At 45.8% G+C, this 21459-nt stretch overlaps 1 protein-coding gene across 6 annotated transcripts in view; it reads right to left on the minus strand.

Annotated features, from left to right (window-relative positions):
- psd3l (pleckstrin and Sec7 domain containing 3, like) overlaps positions 1 to 21459 on the minus strand; it is a 152220-nt gene that overhangs the window by 117076 nt on the left and 13685 nt on the right. For 4 of the 6 annotated variants that reach the window (XM_014144526.3, XM_014144518.3, XM_014144552.3 and 1 more), the window contains exons 2-4: positions 20385 to 20496; positions 12154 to 13207; positions 8241 to 8735 (exon numbers count right to left, since the gene is read on the minus strand). In XM_014144526.3, the coding sequence (XP_014000001.3) occupies positions 8241 to 8735; positions 12154 to 13207; positions 20385 to 20496 (1661 nt within the window). Of the gene's footprint in view, positions 1 to 8240; positions 8736 to 12153; positions 13208 to 20384; positions 20497 to 20685; positions 20770 to 20868; positions 20913 to 21459 lie in introns of all 6 variants that reach the window. The other 2 variants (XM_045693597.2, XM_014144536.3) reach the window with 2 other exon arrangements.

Consider the following 21459-nt stretch of genomic DNA (forward strand, 5'->3'; position numbering starts at 1 on the left):
ATTACAGGGAGTTAATTGATAAACATGTCTTCCGTTTAATGGTACCCAAAGACACGACACCTGTTACATTGCACAACCTTCAATGTTATGTCATAATTACGTAAAATTCTGGCAAATTAGTTCGCAATGAGCCAGGCGGTCCAAACTGTTGCATATACCCTGACTCTGCGTGCAATGAACGCAAAATGACACAATTTCACCTGGTTAATATTGCCTGCTAACCTGGATTTCTTTTAGCTATATATGCAGGTTTAAAAATATATACTTCTGTGTATTGATTTTAAGAAAGGCATTGATGTTTATGGTTAGGTACAGTCGTGCGACGATTGTGCTTTTTTCGCAAATGCGCTTTTGTTAAATCATCCCCCGTTTGGCGAAGTCGGCTGTCTTTGTTAGGAAGAAATAGTCTTCACAGTTCGTAACGAGCCAGGCGGCCCAAACTGCTGCATATACCCTGACTCTGTTTGCAAGAGAAGTGACACATTTTCCCTAGTTAAAATAAATTAATGTTAGCAGGCAATATTAACTAAATATGCAGGTTTAAAAATATATACTTGTGTATTGATTTTAAGAAAGGCATTGATGTTTATGGTTGGAGCAACGTGTACCTAAGCGATTATATACAACGCAGAACAGGCTAGATAAACTAGTAATATCATCAACCATGTGTAGTTAACTAGTGATTATGATTGACTGATTGTTTTTTATAAAGATAAGTTTAATGCTAGCTAGCAACTTACCTTGGCTTCTTACTGCATTCGCATAACAGGCAGGCTCCTCGTGGAGTGCAATGTAAAGCAGATGGTTAGAGCGTTGGACTAGTTAACCGTAAGGTTGCAAGATTGAATCCCCGAGCTGACAAGGTAAAAATCTGTCGTTCTGCCCCTGAACAAGGCAGTTAACCCACCGTTCCTAGGCCGTCATTGAAAATAAGAATGTGTTCTTAACTGACTTGCCTAGTTAAATAAAGGTCAAAAAAATAATAATAACATTTAAAAAAATAAATAAGAATAAAAAATAACTAAATAAATTAAATATTAAAAATAAATAAATAATCACCGTCCAAAAATACCGATTTCCGATTGTTATGAAAACTTGAAATCGGCCCTAATTAATCGCCCATTCCGATTAATCGGTCGACCTCTACCCACAACTGCAGGGCTCTCCAGAGGGTGGTCCGGTCTGCACAACGCATCACCGGGGGCAAACTACCTGCCCTCCAGGACACCTACAACACCCGATGACACAGGAAGGCAAAAAAGATAATCAAGGACAATAACCACCCGAGCCACTGCCGGTTCACCCAGCTTCCATCCAGAAGGTGAGGTCAGTACAGGTGCATCAAAGCTGGGACAGAGAGATTGAAAAACAGCCATCAGATTGTTAAACAGCCACCACTAGCACAGAGGCGGCTGCCTACCTACAGACTTGATATCATTGGCCACTTTAATAAATGGAACAATAGTCACTTTAATAATGCCACTTTAAGAATGTTTACATATCTCGTATTACTCATCTCATATGTATATACTGTACAGTCGTGGCCAAAAGTTATGAGAATGACACAAATATAAATGTTCAAAGTCTGCTGCCTCAGTTTGCATGATGGCATTTTGCATACACTCCAGAATGTTATGAAGAGTGATCAGATGAATTGCAATTAATTGCAAAGTCCCTCTTTGCCATGCAAGTGAACTGAATCCCCCAAAAACATTTCCACTGTATTTCAGCCCTGCCACAAAAGGACCAGCTGACATCATGTCAGTGATTCTCTCGTTAACACAAGTATGAGTGTTGATGAGGAAAGGGCTGGAGATGACTCTGTCATGCCGATTGAGTTTGAATAACAGACGCTTAAAAAGGAGGGTGGTGCTTGGAATCATTGTTCTTCCTCTGTCAACCATGGTTACCTGCAAGGAAACATGTGCCGTCATCATTGCTTTGCACAAAAAGGGCTTCATAGGCAAGGATATTTGCTGCCAGAAAGATTGCACCTAAATCAACCATTTATCGGATCATCAAGAACTTCAAGGAGAGCGGTTCAATTGTTGTGAAGAAGGCTTCAGGGCGCCCAAGAAAGTCCAGCAAGCGCCAGGACCGTCTCCTAAAGTTGATTCAGCTGTGGGATCGGGGCACCACCAGTACAGAGCTTGCTCAGGAATGGCAGCAGGCAGGTGTGAGGCGAAGACTTTTGGAGGATGGCCTGGTGTCAAGAAGGGCAGCAAAGAAGCCACTTCTCTCCAGGAAAAACATCAGGGACAGACTGATATTCTGCAAAAGGTACAGGCATTGGACTGCTGAGGACTAGGGTAAAGTCATTTTCTCTGATGAATACCCTTTCCGATTGTTTGGGGCATCCGGAAAAAAGCTTGTCCGGAGAAGACAAGGTGAGCGCTACCATCAGTCCTGTGTCATGCCAACAGTAAAGCATCCTGAGACCATTCATATGTGGGGTTGCTTCTCAGCCAACAGAGTGGGCTCACTCACAATTTTGCCTAAGAACACAGCCATGAATAAAGAATGGTACCAACACATCCTCCGAGAGCAACTTCTCCCAACCATCCAGGAACAGTTTGGTGACGAACAATGCCTTTTCCAGCATAATGGAGCACCTTGCCATAAGGCAAAAGTGATAACTAAGTGGCTCGGGGAACAAAACATCAATATTTTGGTTCCATGGTCAAGAAACTCCCCAGACCTTAATCCCATTGAAAACTCAATCGTCAAGAGGCGGGTGGACAAATAAAACCCCACAAATTCTGACAAACTCCAAGCATTGATTATGCAAGAATGGGCTGCCAGTCAGTCAGGATGTGGCCCAGAAGTTAATTGACAGCATGCCAGGGCAGATTGCAGAGGTCTTGAAAAAGAAGGGTCAACACTGCAAACTCTTTGCATCAACTTCATGTAATTGTCAATAAAAGCCTTTGACACTTATGAAATGCTTGTAATTATACTTCAGTATTCCATAGTAACATCTGACAAAAATATCTAAAGACACTGAAGCAGCTAACTTTGTGGAAATGTATATTTCTGTCATTCTCAAAACTTTTGGCCACGACTGTATACTGTACCGTTCACTATCTATTGCATCTTAGCCGCTCTGTCACTGCTCATCCATATATTTTATACTGATATATTCTTATCTCATTCCTTTACTAGATTGTGTGTATTAGGTTTGTTGTGGAATTGTTAGATATTACCTGTTAGATACTGCTGCACTGTCGGATCTAGAAGCATAAGCATTTCACTACTCTCGCAATAACATCTGCTAACCATGTGTATGTGACCAATAAAATTTGATTTGAACTCACATCTTAACTGCAAATATCAACTGTAAAAAAACAACAATTTGTTTTTACACTAAAGTAGCTTTTTTCCCAGCCTTGCTACATTTCGATCTGCACGTTGCATGAAACTCTCCCCACAACACCAAATTGGTTGTAGAGAACTACACGTGCAGGAAGGATGAAGGTTTTAACAATTCAATGCAATGAAACTGAGTATTAAAGTCTTATGGGAGATTAGTCCTTTCCATTTCTGCTTGTAAATGGTCACTGATATGACATATATATGTACCACTGTCAATTGTCTATCTTGTGTGTACAAAGTAAACGGCATGTCTTTTTAAAAACACAATTATGTGAATGGCCTTTTGCATTTCGGTCCTGGATGAGTTAGTGGGCTGCACATTATACAGTTGCAGACTTGACACAAATTCCCAGAGGCGCTATATTTTCTTAACCCAGACAGCAAATATTCAAATGAGCCTAATATCTCAGCTGGCTTTCCATTTAGCATGACATTGAATAGTACATTACTATTCTTGCCATACTCCTGTTCTCTTTCCTGGTGGTACAGGAACCACCCACTTCCTGGGAGAAGGAGAGAGCGAGGGCTAAAAGGACAACAAAATTAATACGGCAAAGCCTCCCGTTAACAACCTTTGCTGGAGAGGGAGAGAGAGAGAGAGAGAGAGAGAGAGAGAGAGAGAGAGAGAGAGAGAGAGAGAAATCAGCGTCTGTTTCTACAAGCCACACTGCAGAGCACACAGCACACGTTAAACAGCAGGAGGAGAGCAAACCGCTTGGCTGCATTCTCCCAGCCGACAGCCTATGAAAGAAAGGCTAGGAGCAGCCATCGTCATGACGATAAGGCAGAATGTCATGCATTGCTGAAGGTCGCCACTTACTGGATGGAGTCGCTTTCAGTTGCATCAGCGGGGTCGGCTGGGCCTGGCTGGGAGAAACAGCCCGATACAAAGGAGCCCATAGGAAGCCGGCCTCACCAGCAGGAGAAGAGGGGGAGGAGGAAGAGGAGAAAAGTCCCTAAGAATGAAACTCTTTAGCTTTAGCCTGCGCCATGTGACTGGCGGCCGGGTCCCTTAGCGCTCTGTGCTTTGACCTACATGGAGACAAGAGCACTGCTGTTTCTTGCCCTCGGCTGCTGCTGCTGCTGCTGCTGCTAGGACAACACAGGTAGAAAGCCTCGATACTGCTTATTCATTTGAAGCCGACAGCTCTGGGCCCGACTGGCTGGAGTGTGTCTGTCTGTCTGTGTATGTGTGAGTGAGTGTGTGTGTGTGTGTGTGTATGTCTGCAAGCGTGCGGCAGGGAGCCGGCAAGAGGACACGAGTTTAGTCCATCACGGTGCTCCCTGTGATATCCAGCTGGAAATGAGCCTTGCTTCCTGCTTCCCTCCCCATCTGCTGAAGGGGCCTGAGCCCTGACCGTGTGCTGAGGCCACTCCTCACGGAAGCATGAATGAAGGAAGGAGTGGGATTGTGCTGGCTGCTCGGGTGGTGGCAGGCAGGGTGTGTGTGTGTGTGTGTGTGTGTGTGTGTGTGTGTGTGTGTGTGTGTGTGTGTGTGTGTGTGTGTGTGTGTGTGTGTGGGGTATTTATGTCCTTCACCGTATGAGTGTGAGAGTCGGGGCTCCGCGGGGCTTGTGTCTGCTGTTCTACTCAGGCTATAAATAACACTGCTGCTTAATATCCTCTAACCTGGCTTGGTGGTAAAATGAGAAAAAAAATGCCTTTGCAGGGGGATGTCAGTTGCACACACAAGCTGGAAATAGTAGGCAACAGTATGAGCCACTGCTCACAACACAGATACCTAACCTCTGATGATGTACTGCAGTGACGTAACATATTGAATGCCTAATTCATTTTCCGGATGGAATATAATAGCTGCAGTGTTTGGAGACGCGGATTAAATAGGCTGTGTTTCATAAGAAATCTTTTACAAAACGCTCACTACAAATTGGATGCAAGAGCCATCGGATAAAATTCTGAATGATTCGAAATTAAGATAGATTATTGCCAAGTGTTAAGAAGAAAAATGATTTACAATTCACTGCTCATTTGACCTTTTTCAAGAGTAGATGGTTGCATCAATTCATTTGACCCATTACTCTTATCCATCCTTGCACTTTGACATGATGTGAGTCAGTTCCTATCAAAGGTCGATGATAAACATCAAAGCCGGGATGAAGCTTTCCTTTCAAATGTGGGGGCAGGGTCAGACCACTTGGCTTGAGGAGCTTTTGAATTTAGGGCTGTTACGGTCATGGAATTTTAGATGACGGTTTTGTCAGCCAAATGGCTGCAGTCACCCTACAGTTTCCTATTTATTTATTTTCTCCTCTCCTGAAGACATGTGCTGCTGCTGCAGGGAGGGGGGGTTCCTAGGCAACCAAAGACTAATTTGCTACAACACTGACAACAAGTTTCATCACATTGTAAAGAGTTTGTGTTACCATGGAAATGGACTAAACTGCACAAATGCCCAACCAGAGTCTTTGGTCAGCTGTTCGTTCAACAAAAAACGGTTATGACAGTCATTTTATTTTCATGACAGTCTTCGTCTATAACATCGGCGGTTACACAATTACCGTGCCAGCCCTATTTGAAATAGTATATTCCTTTATAAAGGAAAGAATCTAAGGGAGCGTACATCTTACCCCTGCTGCACCCCGCCTATGCAGCGGAGGATTTACTGTGTGCTTTCACATTTCTGTTGGGAAAAGGAAGGACGTCTGCTGCCTCCATGCCTCCTGCTCAGTAATATGCCCAGGAATTCAGACCTCAAATCCTAAAAGTTGTGCTCTTACAGTTTTTATTGTCTGTTAGCTTTAAAAAGTACAGGAACAAAGTGTACAATGTTTTGACTCACGGCGGGTACAGTAGGCCTAGACTAAATGTCGATTCTGAGAGCACCTAAAAAGTCAAGGTATAGAACAACAAGACATTATTTGATTATGGCCAATTTAGGATTCACAAAAGAATGCTTTACCACAACGCACAAAGAACGATAGGCAAGTTATTGTAACTGAGCTGGTGGGTTGTACAAATTCAATTCTGTGCCTTTGAGATGTTTTTGTTGTGTCCACGGTACACTGTGCTAAAACAATCATATATTAAATGACACTAATGGCCTGACCCTAATAGCTCCTGCAAACCAATTATAAAAGACTATTATTACGGTGATGGATTTTACAAATTGCTCTTTCAAGTGTCTCTGGACAGGAAAAAAGTACGCAAACACCTAGCTATGTCTGTATATTAGGAGACACTGAGGCATGTTTCTTAACACCTAGGCTGTAATCATATCAAAACATAACTAGATATAGTCTAGGCTGTAATCATAGACACTAGATTAAATAATGGAGATATTGATTCATACAATTCCTTATTGGAGTTTAAACTTGACCCAAGGCAGTGGACCACTAGTATCATTATCCCCCATGGAATACTGCAACAGAAGGATATGTCCTGCAGAGGGCAGCATTACCATAATAATAAAACAGGAACAGGGTAAGATTGGCAGGCACTGTGAAGCAGGATCGGGGTAAGATTGGCAGGCACTGTGAAGCAGGAGAAGGGTAAGATTGGCAGGCACTGTGAAGCAGGATCGGGGTAAGATTGGCAGGCACTGTGAAGCAGGAACAGGGTAAGATTGGCAGGCACTGTGAAGCAGGATCGGGGTAAGATTGGCAGGCACTGTGAAGCAGGAACGGGGTAAGATTGGCAGGCACTGTGAAGCAGGATCGGGGTAAGATTGGCAGGCACTGTGAAGCAGGATCGGGGTAAGATTGGCAGGCACTGTGAAGCAGGATCGGGGTAAGATTGGCAGGCACTGTGAAGCAGGATCGGGGTAAGATTGGCAGGCACTGTGAAGCAGGAGTGGGGTAAGATTGGCAGGCACTGTGAAGCAGGATCGGGGTAAGATTGGCAGGCACTGTGAAGCAGGAACATGGTAAGATTGGCAGGCAATGTGAAGCAGGAGGAGGGTAAGATTGGCAGGCACTGAAGCAGGAACAGGGTAAGATTGGCAGGCACTGTGAAGCAGGAACAGGGTAAGATTGGCAGGCACTGTGAAGCAGGATCGGGACGCAGGCACAACCACATATATACCTTGGAAGAACATTATATAGAGCAAGTCAAAATGTACAAATATCTGGGAGTTTGGGTGGATGACAAGTTGAGCTTCACCACCCATGTAGAGAACCTTGTCAGGAAACTCAAGCTGCGTGTATTGGGGTTTTATTACCAACACAAAGCTTGTTTTTCCTTTGCCGCCAGAAAATAGTTGATTCTCTGTATTTGACTATGGTGGTACCATGTATGTGCAAGCCTCAAGCTCTACACTGAAGGCTCTTGACTGTGTATCATGCAGCCCTTCTAACTCACCATTGTGATCTCTACAGTGCTGCCAGGTGGACATCACTAGCAACACGCAGGCTCAAACACGGCTACATTCTTATTTATAAGGCCATTTTATTTGTCCTCTCTTCTAGCTCGGAATGAAAAAAACATACAAGCTCAGATCTCAATCTTGTTTTATGCTAACAGACCCGAACATTAAAACAAGAGCATGGAATATGTTCCTTTCATTACTCAGCCCCCTGGTGTTGGAATTCCCTCAACGCCAACCTACAACTACAGGACCTGGTGTCCCTGGAGGAGGTCAAAGGACAAATAGATCAACAGGTTGTTGACAACTAGAAACAACTACATGTCACTAGTTTGTGTTACCTTATGTAAGGAAGCATGTTGTTTTACCTCACACACACACACCTCTTTCTATAAGTTTATGCAGAATAAATCACCTTGAACCTTCTGTTCAGTGCCAGTGTAAGAAGTGCCACAACCTATAACAAATTGTCTATGAGAGTATAGGCCTAACAGTACAGTGAGCCTGTTGTTATTCAGCCACAATAATACAGTCTATTCTTTCCTACCTCAGGCAGCCGTGCAGCCAGTCCTTTGGGTCCCGCTCCACCCCATTGGCCAGGGGTCCGCTGGAATGTTTATCTGATTGGCCGCTGAAAGCGGGGTCCCCACTCGCTACCACCTCCTCTAGGTAGGACGACGTCACTTCCAGGGCGGCTTTCCCGCCCTTCCCCGTGGTCGTGACGCTGAGTAGCTCCTGGCGCTCCCCCTGGCGCCCCGCGTCGGGCAACAACTCCGCGAAGTGGCCCGTCTCCTTGAGGCGTTGCTGGATCATGGGAGTAAGGGGCATGTCGAAAGTGAAGCCCGAGTCCGCCTCGTCGTCAGCCGAGGAAGACAGGGCATCCAGAGAGTCCAGGCTGCTGTAAAGGGTGCTACGGAAACGGTCTGACTCCAGGATGCTCTCGAACTGCGAGCTGAAGACGTCGGTGGCCTCCTGGCTCTCCGATGTCTCCTTGCCATCCCGGTTATCCGAAGGGTCCTCGCTGCCATTGGTCTTCGTACTCCTGAAGGAGTCGGGGACAAACAGAGACAATCATGGAAACTTTGACTGGAGACAAAAGTCAAGTCTTAGCCTTAACTTAGCAGAAGAAGAGTGAAATTCAAACTAGCCTGTGGGAAACCTTAGCCATTATATTTCACAGCACATATCCATCTGGCATTCCTCCTCATTGAAATGGTTTGAGCCATAGAGATAGATAGAGGACTCATCTTTGTATCTGCGCTATTATAGCATCTCCATTTTGAAGTAGTCAATTTTTCTTCACTATTGGCTGATCCCTCCTGATGACCCGGTTGAACATGACTCAATGAAGTTGGAAGTCCCATCCAGTTTACTACATTAAAAATCGTGGAAGCCCTCAAGGGCACTGCCCATGCTAATACGGCCTTTTGGCCACTAGAGGCCTCTATGGTCTGAGTCTACCTTTAATGAGGGGCATTATTCAAAACCACCTCATCTGCAATTGGATCACCTTCAACCAATCAGAGGACGGCCTAATTCAAAGCAGTATTTGGCCACCTGTGATTTTGTCCTAAAACCCACCCATTGGTTCTGAAAGGATGCGGATTGGACCGGTCATTTGCTAACTCGTTCCAAATGCCAATCTATTGGAGGAAGGCCTGACTGATGTGATAGTGAAGTGAATCAAAATGGAGAATGCTGCGGTCAGGCTGGTTCCACAAGGGTACTGAAACCTGGCCTGAATTGCTTGGATTAGTATATTTTTCCTCTACCAAGAAGAAATAGATTAGATTCAGCGATATGACGCTACCATAAGAAGCGGGGCAACTTTCAACCCAAACAAAAAGAGTAAAAAACAAGATGCTAATCTCGTCAGCATTTGTTGTCAAGCGGCTATCACGTTGCTCGAGGGAAGCATGTAACTCCCCTGCACATGCTCAAAAGTATCTGTACAAGTTAACTAGTGCAGCATCTTGCTTAGCACTCACCATGATAACATCTTTGGTCCCACTGCTGTTTATGGTCACATCATACTGCTTACTTCCTGCTTCCTCAAACAGAGCTAAATGCACTGTCCCTGTCGTAGAGGCCTATAGCCGCTGTGGTGAACTCAGCTAAATGCACTGTCCCTGTCGTAGAGGCCTATAGCCGCTGTGGTGAACTCAGCTAAATGCATTGTCCCTGTCGTAGAGGCCTATAGCCGCTGTGGTGAACTCAGCTAAATGCACTGTCCCTGTCGTAGAGGCCTATAGCCGCTGTGGTGAACTCAGCTAAATTCACTGTCCCTGTCGTAGAGGCCTATAGCCGCTGTGGTGAACTCAGCTAAATGCACTGTCCCTGTCGTAGAGGCCTATAGCCGCTGTGGTGAACTCAGCTAAATGCACTGTCCCTGTCGTAGAGGCCTATAGCCGCTGTGGTGAACTCAGCTAAATGCACTGTCCCTGTCGTAGAGGCCTATAGCCGCTGTGGTGAACTCAGCTAAATGCACTGTCCCTGTCGTAGAGGCCTATAGCCGCTGTGGTGAACTCAGCTAATTGCACTGTCCCTGTCGTAGAGGCCTATAGCCGTTGTGGTGAACTCAGCTAAATGCACTGTCCCTGTCGTAGAGGCCTATAGCCGCTGTGGTGAACTCTCAGAGGAAGTTATAAAGCACACGATTCCATTATTAACCCAGAGACCTAGCACCTTTCTACTTCCTCTCAGCGAAACTCTAACAAAACAACACATTTCTGTGGACTGTGACAATGCTAGTTTCCATGCAATGGAAACATCCAGCAACTAAAAGGAACTCAACATTTTCTAAGGACAAAAAAGCTACGGACGTTAGAAATATTGAAACATAGTGGGGGATCGAGTGTAAATAGTGCCATAAAATAAACAGTGAAATAAACAGTGCATCATAATCGACACTATTTAGCTTACCATCTTATTTTACAGGCCTTCAGTCATCACAATCTAATTGGTCACAGGGGGATGAGCTGAGGAGAGAAGTGCTGAATTCCAAATAGGCACTTAGCCCCCAATAGCCCCTAGGGCAGGGGGATGGGAACCAAGTTGACAGGAAGATTCATTTTTTTCAAATGTTCACTAAAACGTAGTACTCTGGGAGCCACGATGAAAATACCCCACAGATGAACCCGTCAAAAACAATGAGACGTGGCCTGGGTTGGACTAGCAGTGTAAACCGCTCTGGAGCACATGTATGATGTACAGCTGCCAGCATGGGTTTTCAGCACTCTGTAGCACATGTATGATGTACAGCTGCCAGCATGGGTTTTCAGCACTCTGTAGCACATGTATGATGTACAGCTGCCAGCATGGGTTTTCAGCACTCTGTAGCACATGTATGATGTACAGCTGCCAGCATGGGTTTTCAGCACTCTGTAGCACATGTATGATGTACAGCTGCCAGCATGGGTTTTCAGCACTCTGTAGCACATGTATGATGTACAGCTGCCAGCATGGGTTTTCAGCACTCTGTAGCACATGTATGATGTACAGCTGCCAGCATGGGTTTTCAGCACTCTGTAGCACATGTATGATGTACAGCTGCCAGCATGGGTTTTCAGCACTCTGTAGCACATGTATGATGTACAGCTGCCAGCATGGGTTTTCAGCACTCTGTAGCACATGTATGATGTACAGCTGCCAGCATGGGTTTTCAGCACTCTGTAGCACATGTATGATGTACAGCTGCCAGCATGGGTTTTCAGCACTCTGTAGCACATGTATGATGTACAGCTGCCAGCATGGGTTTTCAGCACTCTGTAGCACATGTATGATGTACAGCTGCCAGCATGGGTTTTCAGCACTCTGTAGCACATGTATGATGTACAGCTGCCAGCATGGGTTTTCAGCACTCTCTCTCCTATTATTCACCTCTATCGCTCACTATCCAATAAACATACAAAATACCTCAATTTTAATTTTTGTAAAGAAAAAGAAATTGAGAGACATTGGCGCACTTGGCTGCATTTCAAACGAAACAGAATTGTGTTGAATAGTAAGAGGTGTGGTCTACTTCAACGGTTTTCAAATAACCTTTTCTGTGGCTGTTCAAGTGTGGGTAGAGATAATTTGATGTGTTTATTCTAGTACTATTAGGCCTATAGTGTATTGATTACTTTGATCAATTATAGATCCCCAGAGCCAGGCGTTGCAGACTCCTGCACCAGGGCCTAGGGACATCTGTAGATCTGAGAGGATTGGATCGGCCTGCCCCATGTGCTGTTGTGGTTTGGACAAGACTTACTTACAGCTGTCCAATCCTTTCAGAGGCCGTATGTAACAAGTGTCTCAAAGTATGAGTGCTGATCTAAGATCAGCTACTTCCTGTCCATATAACCGTATTCATTGAAAGAAAACAATGAAGCTGAATACAGCCCCAGACCCACAGGAGTGGCTATGGGTCAGGGTCCGGGCTCAGAGGCCATTTGGAATATAGCAGATATGTGACGTACCTATCTGAGCTGGGCTCCTGTGCCACGTCTCCATCGGGGCTCTGGTGCACAAATATGCCAGGGAGCACCCGGAACACCTCGTCCTCCAGGGACAGCCGACAGGACAGTCTCTCTAGAGGACTCAGACTGTCCACAGAGCTCTCTACCTTCAGACTGCTGCAGCTCCTACCTCCCTCCAGTCCCTTCTCAGAGTCCTCGCTCCCTCGCTCCTGTCCCATCTGACCACAAACGTCTGTCGCCGCCACCACCGTCGTCGTGCTCCCTGGCCGGCTCTCCGCAAATCGCAGTTTCTTAGGGGGCTTCTCCCTCAGCTGGCCCCCGTCCAGGAAGGCGGTGAAGATGCCGGGGATCTCGGCCAGGATTTTACTGGACTCCTCGTCCAGGAGCAGCCCCCCTCCGGCAGGCTCGGTCGTTGCCTCTAAACCCCTCCTGGGAGGTTCAGACTGGTCCACCACGGGTACCTCACCCGCTCCTGAGCATGGCCCAGATGTGAATGCAGCAGCCGTCAGGCCGGCACTTGTTTTTTCTTGGCAGTTCGCAGCGGGCGCATTCCTGAAGTCCCCGTTTACTTCGGCCGCCACGGTTGAGACGCCCAAGGCCTTCTGGGCCGCTGAGCTCAGGGAAGCCGTATCTTTCAGCAGCGCCTCTGTCCACGAGTCCAGGAGGAAGGTGGGCGAGAGGAGTGGGTCTCCCGGTGAATCAAGGACCAGGCCAGACATGTCAGGGTTCACATTGGTCTCCTTCTCCTCACCGTTTCTCTCTGTGGTCCGGCTGGCCACATCCTGCGAGGCCCCGTTTTGACCGCTACAGGGGATCATGATGGCTGCGCTCTGCTGTTCACTACTGTCCGCTGGGTGTAGGCTGTCCTCAGGTTGGGTGTGGGCGGCTGGAGCATTCTGGCTCCTGGCGCTGAGGCCACTCAGCAGGTTGGCCAGCTCACGGTCGATCTCCAGGAAGAGCGAGGTTTCATCGATGTCATCGTCCTGGAGACAGGCGTCTAGACTGGTGTTACTACTCCCCTCGTCCGCTAAGACGTGAGAGGTTGATGCTGAAACTGAGAAAATGAGATGTGTCAAATACTACAAGATAAATAGATCAATACAAGTGTCACGTATGCACTTTAAAGAAATATAAATTGTTATTTATCATCGCTATCACCATCATTAGATAGATTATATTGATTTAGGATGTGAAACAGTGTGTATTTCCTCTCGGTGTAAGATAAATATCTCTCTTGGACTAATTCTGAATAAGCCTTGTAATCTGAACACTACGGCACTGTGTCCACTTCATGAAAGGAGAAGGGCTAGGAGGTGCCAAGGAAGGGCTGGGATGAATCCAAACTAATACTGCTGGTTCCTTTTCTTTCGTTCGTCCCTTCACACGCAGATGTCCCTTTCACTGGCCGGCAAACGGCTTCAGACAGTGGACCAAAGCTCAGCATGCTCAGTTCACATGCATTCACAGACATTTATTTCAAATTAGCCGAGTGTGATGGATACAATTTAGCCAAAACAGCAGGTGTCTTTTTTTCTATTGAATACCTTAGTATCTAGTTAAATATTGAACAGCTTTTAGCTGCTTTGAGCCATGTAGGGAGAATGTATAATTACTAAATTAACAAAATACACCTAAGGGTTTTTATCCTGGAGTATTTCGCTCTGTCCTCTTGTTGAACCTGTTCACGAAGAGTTGGACGAGACAGCTGTGTCAATTAATACAATTATCCAGTTTAATTTGACATGAACGGTGGAGTGGATGAGATCAAGTAAGAGCTCTGTTGTCACAGTGATACATAGTGAATACCATCAAAGGTACAGTATCATTAGCATGTAGGCTAAATGCTTTGTTTTTGAAAGCCAGAACAGAACTAGCTTAAAACTAAAGAAATCATGTGCAACCTGCTCTGCCCTGTTTAGGCTAACCGGCCTATACTAGAGTCCAACACAATGACTTCAACATGGTTGGGGTCAGGGCACTCCGTTTTGCTACGGTAAAAGAAAGCAATTGTTCCTTTTCAGATTGTAGGACTCCATTTCAGAGCATTTTCTTCCATGTCCTGCCTACTTAACAAGACCCTGATCTCTGTTTCCTGTTACTGTACGTCCTTGTCATAGAGGACGTTATATCAAGAACACGATTACACTAGATGGCAGCATTTCCTTGTTTTTACTGTATACATATCTGTTTCTACTGGAGAGTGACTGACAGAGCATATGAGAGATTCATGGTCATGTCTCTTAACCCATAAGAGTCTAAGCTCTGTCTAAGCCATATGGAATTGTATTTGGCCTTACTTTCATTAGCCCATACAAACGCAATGAATAAAAGATTCCCTACATGGAACAACAGATAGTTCCAAAAGGAAGTTTGTTCTGAAGTTTCTGTCCTTTATCTGAGCGATATAAGAAAGATCAGGAAGCATTTGTTATTTTTTTGGACAGGTATTTAACCCCTTATTTTTGGCACTAAACAATCTCCATATATACTGTACTTCCATTCATTTTCTTTTTTCTCAACTGGTACCGGGGGACCTTCAGACGAGTGTTGTGAGGCCTGTGGGCGTCCTAGAGGGTCTCACCTTTCCACAGAGGAGTCATATTAGTGTGTATCCCAAACTGTTTGGACGCTACAGACAGAAGTCGGCAGATTGGTTGTACCGACTCCAGTTTTGTGAGAAGACCGATTTTCAGGATGTCTCATGGTCTGATAAACACGGCTCTAGCTCTGTCAACTTTCAACGCAGATGCAGAAGTTCCACATAGGCCGATGCGGCGTGTTGAGACGCATCCAAAACCCCAAAAACTCTAGATTAAAACGTATGGGGATTTATTATTATTATGCTAATTAGATTTCTGCCATCTTTACTGCCATCAAAATAACTTATGACGGGTGACACAGGGAGTTAAAACAATAGACCTTTAGACTGGTGTTGCATCAGAACAGAGGCTGCATCAGGCATAGTGCCCTACTTTAGAACAAAGCCCTATGGGCCCTATAGTAGTGCACTTTATATGCCATTTTGGACACAGACAGCGTATCTTATACAACAGTTGTGTATAATGTCTAGTTGACGAGGGAGGCTGAGGATCAGCAGTTGTGTGGCCCCCGTAGATAAGGATAGGATAGTGGACAGAGTCAAAGTGAGGTTGTGTGGCCCCTGTAGAGAAGGATAGTGGACAGAGTCAAAGTGAGGTTGTGTGGCCCCTGTAGAGAAGGATAGTGGACAGAGTCAAAGTGAGGTTGTGCGGCCCCTGTAGAGAAGGATAGTGGACAGAGTCAAAGTGAGGTTGTGTGACCCCTGTAGAGAAGGATAGGATAGTGGACAGAGTCAAAGTGAGGTTGTGTGGCCCCTGTAGAGAAGGATAGGATAGTGGACAGAGTCAAAGTGAGGTTGTGTGGCCCCTGTAGAGAAGGATAGGATAGTGGACAGAGTCAAAGTGAGGTTGTGTGGCCCCTGTAGAGAAGGATAGGATAGTGGACAGAGTCAAAGTGAGGTTGTGTGGCCCCTGTAGAGAAGGATAGGATAGTGGACAGAGTCAAAGTGAGGTTGTGTGGCCCCTGTAGAGAAGGATAGGATAGTGGACAGAGTCAAAGTGAGGTTGTGTGGCCCCTGTAGAGAAGGATAGGATAGTGGACAGAGTCAAAGTGAGGTTGTGTGGCCCCTGTAGAGAAGGATAGGATAGTGGACAGAGTCAAAGTGAGGTTGTGTGGCCCCTGTAGAGAAGGATAGGATAGTGGACAGAGTCAAAGTGAGGTTGTGTGGCCCCTGTAGAGAAGGATAGGATAGTGGACAGAGTCAAAGTGAGGTTGTGTGGCCCCTGTAGAGAAGGATAGGATAGTGGACAGAGTCAAAGTGAGGTTGTGTGGCCCCTGTAGAGAAGGATAGGATAGTGGACAGAGTCAAAGTGAGGTTGTGTGGCCCCTGTAGAGAAGGATAGGATAGTGGACAGAGTCAAAGTGAGGTTGTGTGGCCCCTGTAGAGAAGGATAGGATAGTGGACAGAGTCAAAGTGAGGTTGTGTGGCCCCTGTAGAGAAGGATAGGATAGTGGACAGAGTCAAAGTGAGGTTGTGTGGCCCCTGTAGAGAACGATAGGATAGCGGACAGAGTCAAAGTGAGGTTGTGTGGCCCCTGTAGAGAACGATAGGATAGCGGACAGAGTCAAAGTGAAGTTGTGTGGCCCCTGTAGAGAAGGATAGGATAGCGGACAGAGTCAAAGTGAGGTTGTGTGGCCCCTGTAGAGAACGATAGGATAGCGGACAGAGTCAAAGTGAAGTTGTGTGGCCCCTGTAGAGAAGGATAGGATAGCGGACAGAGTCAAAGTGAGGTTGTGTGGCCCCTGTAGAGAAGGATAGTGGACAGAGTCAAAGTGAGGTTGTGTGGCCCCTGTAGAGAAGGATAGGATAGTGGACAGAGTCAAAGTGAGGTTGTGTGGCCCCTGTAGAGAACGATAGGATAGTGGACAGAGTCAAAGTGAGGTTGTGTGACCCTGTAGAGAACGATAGGATAGTGGACAGAGTCAAAGTGAGGTTGTGTGGCCCCTGTAGAGAACGATAGGATAGTGGACAGAGTCAAAGTGAGGTTGTGTGACCCCTGTAGAGAACGATAGGATAGTGGACAGAGTCAAAGTGAGGTTGTGTGGCCCCTGTAGAGAAGGATAGTGGACAGAGTCAAAGTGAGGTTGTGTGACCCCTGTAGAGAACGATAGGATAGTGGACAGAGTCAAAGTGAGGTTGTGTGGCCCCTGTAGAGAAGGATAGTGGACAGAGTCAAAGTGAGGTTGTGTGACCCCTGTAGAGAAGGATAGTGGACAGAGTCAAAGTGAGAATGTGTGACCCCTGTAGAGAAGGATAGGATAGTGGACAGAGTCAAAGTGAGATTGTGTGGCCCCTGTAGAGAAGGATAGTGGACAGAGTCAAAGTGAGGTTGTGTGGCCCCTGTAGAGAACGATAGGATAGTGGACAGAATCAAAGTGAGGTTGTGTGGCCCTTGTAGAGAACGATAGGATAGTGGACAGAGTCAAAGTGAGGTTGTGTGGCCCCTGTAGAGAACGATAGGATAGTGGACAGAGTCAAAGTGAGGTTGTGTGGCCCCTGTAGAGAACGATAGGATAGTGGACAGAGTCAAAGTGAGGTTGTGTGGCCCCTGTAGAGAAGGATAGTGGACAGAGTGAAAGTGAGGTTGTGTGGCCCCTGTAGAGAAGGATAGGATAGTGGACAGAGTCAAAGTGAGGTTGTGTGGCCCCTGTAGAGAAGGATAGGATAGTGGACAGAGTCAAAGTGAGGTTGTGTGACCCCTGTAGAGAAGGATAGGATAGTGGACAGAGTCAAAGTGAGATTGTGTGGCCCCTGTAGAGAAGGATAGTGGACAGAGTCAAAGTGAGGTTGTGTGGCCCCTGTAGAGAAGGATAGTGGACAGAGTCAAAGTGAGGTTGTGTGGCCCCTGTAGAGAACGATAGGATAGTGGACAGAGTGAAAGTGAGGTTGTGTGGCCCCTGTAGAGAAGGATAGGATAGTGGACAGAGTCAAAGTGAGGTTGTGTGGCCCCTGTAGAGAACGATAGGATAGTGGACAGAGTCAAAGTGAGGTTGTGTGGCCCCTGTAGAGAAGGATAGTGGACAGAGTCAAAGTGAGGTTGTGTGGCCCCTGTAGAGAACGATAGGATAGTGGACAGAGTGAAAGTGAGGTTGTGTGGCCCCTGTAGAGAAGGATAGGATAGTGGACAGAGTCAAAGTGAGGTTGTGTGGCCCCTGTAGAGAAGGATAGGATAGTGGACAGAGTCAAAGTGAGGTTGTGTGGCCCCTGTAGAGAAGGATAGGATAGTGGTAAGAGTCAAAGTGAGGTTGTGTGGCCCCTGTAGAGAACGATAGGATAGTGGACAGAGTCAAAGTGAGGTTGTGTGACCCTGTAGAGAACGATAGGATACTGGACAGAGTCAAAGTGAGGTTGTGTGGCCCCTGTAGAGAACGATAGGATAGTGGACAGAGTCAAAGTGAGGTTGTGTGACCCCTGTAGAGAACGATAGGATAGTGGACAGAGTCAAAGTGAGGTTGTGTGGCCCCTGTAGAGAAGGATAGTGGACAGAGTCAAAGTGAGGTTGTGTGACCCCTGTAGAGAACGATAGGATAGTGGACAGAGTCAAAGTGAGGTTGTGTGGCCCCTGTAGAGAAGGATAGTGGACAGAGTCAAAGTGAGGTTGTGTGACCCCTGTAGAGAAGGATAGGATAGTGGACAGAGTCAAAGTGAGGTTGTGTGGCCCCTGTAGAGAAGGATAGGATAGTGGACAGAGTCAAAGTGAGGTTGTGTGACCCCTGTAGAGAAGGATAGGATAGTGGACAGAGTCAAAGTGAGATTGTGTGGCCCCTGTAGAGAAGGATAGTGGACAGAGTCAAAGTGAGGTTGTGTGGCCCCTGTAGAGAAGGATAGTGGACAGAGTCAAAATGAGGTTGTGTGGCCCCTGTAGAGAAGGATAGTGGACAGAGTCAAAGTGAGGTTGTGTGGCCCCTGTAGAGAACGATAGGATAGTGGACAGAGTGAAAGTGAGGTTGTGTGGCCCCTGTAGAGAACGATAGGATAGTGGACAGAGTCAAAGTGAGGTTGTGTGGCCCCTGTAGAGAAGGATAGTGGACAGAGTCAAAGTGAGGTTGTGTGGCCCCTGTAGAGAAGGATAGTGGACAGAGTCAAAGTGAGGTTGTGTGGCCCCTGTAGAGAAGGATAGGATAGTGGACAGAGTCAAAGTGAGGTTGTGTGGCCCCTGTAGAGAACGATAGGATAGTGGACAGAGTCAAAGTGAGGTTGTGTGGCCCCTGTAGAGAACGATAGGATAGTGGACAGAGTCAAAGTGAGGTTGTGTGACCCCTGTAGAGAACGATAGGATAGTGGACAGAGTCAAAGTGAGGTTGTGTGGCCCCTGTAGAGAAGGATAGCGGACAGAGTCAAAGTGAGGTTGTGTGGCCCCTGTAGAGAAGGATAGTGGACAGAGTCAAAGTGAGGTTGTGTGGCCCCTGTAGAGAAGGATAGTGGACAGAGTCAAAGTGAGGTTGTGTGACCCCTGTAGAGAACGATAGGATAGTGGACAGAGTCAAAGTGAGGTTGTGTGGCCCCTGTAGAGAAGGATAGTGGACAGAGTCAAAGTGAGGTTGTGTGGCCCCTGTAGAGAACGATAGGATAGTGGACAGAGTCAAAGTGAGGTTGTGTGGCCCCTGTAGAGAACGATAGGATAGTGGACAGAGTCAAAGTGAGGTTGTGTGGCCCCTGTAGAGAACGATAGGATAGTGGACAGAGTCAAAGTGAGGTTGTGTGGCCCCTGTAGAGAACGATAGGATAGTGGACAGAGTCAAAGTGATAGCACTAAGTCATGACTGTGCAGCATCGCTTGGGAGATGTCTACAGGATGTTTGCAAATCCCTGTGGACTACTAATGACCTTTTAAGCTCCTGCTAAATAGCCTGGGTAACCAGTCAGGGCTGAGACCTCTTTTCGGACTGGCTCTTGACGAGTAATAAAAAGCGAAAGTCTTCCCTGTGCAGATTTAGCATTACCTCAGCAAACAGGCTAAAGTTCACACCAAATGGAACGATAGAAACACATCACTATACAGTACTTATTCATCTCTAGTTTCTGGGAATGTTTGACACAGCACTTAACTACTGTTCATGGGCTTGCTTTGAAAAATGGTTTGTTTATATAGGCCCTACTACAGTTGCCCAAAATGATTCATTGCACTTTGGGAAAGTAGGCTCTGTTCAACTCATGGCTAAAAGTCAGTGAAAGCAAAGGCTCAACTTCTACAGCCTCTTTCTGTAGAGAAATGGGCTTGTTGGGCCAATTCATCAATAACTGGTTGATATAGGAGCTTCCTAGAACTTTCACAGTATGGTTCTTACAGTGCACTATAAATAGCTAAGTACTGTAATTGGGCAGTCCTGCACTAATCATTTAGAATTATTCATATTAGCCAGTAAAATAATGTATGCATTAGGCCTGATGAATGATTTATAGACCAGGATTAGTCTATATTTTTTGTGGATTTCAAGAACACTTTTCAGAAAAATGCAGGGGTCCATTGTTCCAACTGTGACACATTTCATGCATGTTATTAAATAAACAATCAAAATGTTAAAAATAGGATAATGTCCAAGGCCTAATGCCAAGTGTAGCCTTAGCTACAGCATAAAGTCACACTGTTGTGAGGTATCATGTGGGGTAGATTATATGAAAGGTGTCATACCACTTTCAGTAGAGCTGGTCTCGTCTCCTTTTCCAAAGAGAAACTGGTACTTGGCCTTCGCAACACTTTGAGCGTGTGAAGACGAGCTGTTAACCCAAACAAACGTTTCAGCCTGCAAGAATAAACAAGAACATGCATTTACCGCAGGCAAGACGATTCTCTGATAAGCATTATCATTCATAAATCATTGAGATGTCTCACCACCAGTTGCCATAGATTGGACAGTAAACCCAAGTTCATTTCATCTGGGTGTTTTGAAACCAAAATGAGGCTAATCACATCACCTTGACAGTAGACCTACCTCTATTTAACCATCTGGCCATGTTTTCAAAATCATTTCCCTTGACCATGCTCTACGAATCAACTTCAGCTCTTGATAGGGTTTCTGAATATAAACGGTTGCTTTAGTTTGATTTATTGATTTTGTTTTTAACAGCAACATCTTTGATTGATTATAACGTACGGAGTACCATCAGCCACTTACCGCCATGTCTCTTTCAAAGCAGGGAACAGTCATTGGTCAAATCTCTGTGAGCATAAGGGTAAAACTAACATGAGTTTATAACGTTATTACAAATGAAAAAAATCTTGAAAGAGCATAACCTTATTAGCCCAGGGGGTTCCCCAAATGTTTCCCTTAGGCCCCCCTTCCAGCATTGGGGAACATCCCGTGCACCTCTTGTTGGCAGGGAGAACATTTTACCGGTTTTAAAGCTTATTCTTTTCGGCAATTCTACACATTCATCATTGGGTGCAGAGAACATTTTGCAGTTTTAAAGCTAATTTTCTTATAATTCCATACATTTTGCCATGTCTAATGTGTACTACAAAATCTATGGGCTAAAAAAACCTAGCCCAAAAAAAACATTAGCTGATATGGGCTAGTTGATCTGGACATTTCTGCCAAGTTATAAATACAGTTTTTAAAAAAATAGCCGGACCCCCGCGCATAAGCTACTGCCTAAGAGGTCACAAGTTCACATAGGAAGGATCCACCGAATGTACGTGAGGCATTTGGCTCTCTCAATCCATGTAAGGCTAGTGAATTATGTTTGAACCTTAGCAAAGGCTCAGT

This window comes from Salmo salar, chromosome 01 (assembly GCF_965601325.2).
Source record: "Salmo salar chromosome 01, fSalSal1, whole genome shotgun sequence".
Lineage (NCBI taxonomy): Eukaryota > Metazoa > Chordata > Actinopteri > Salmoniformes > Salmonidae > Salmo > Salmo salar.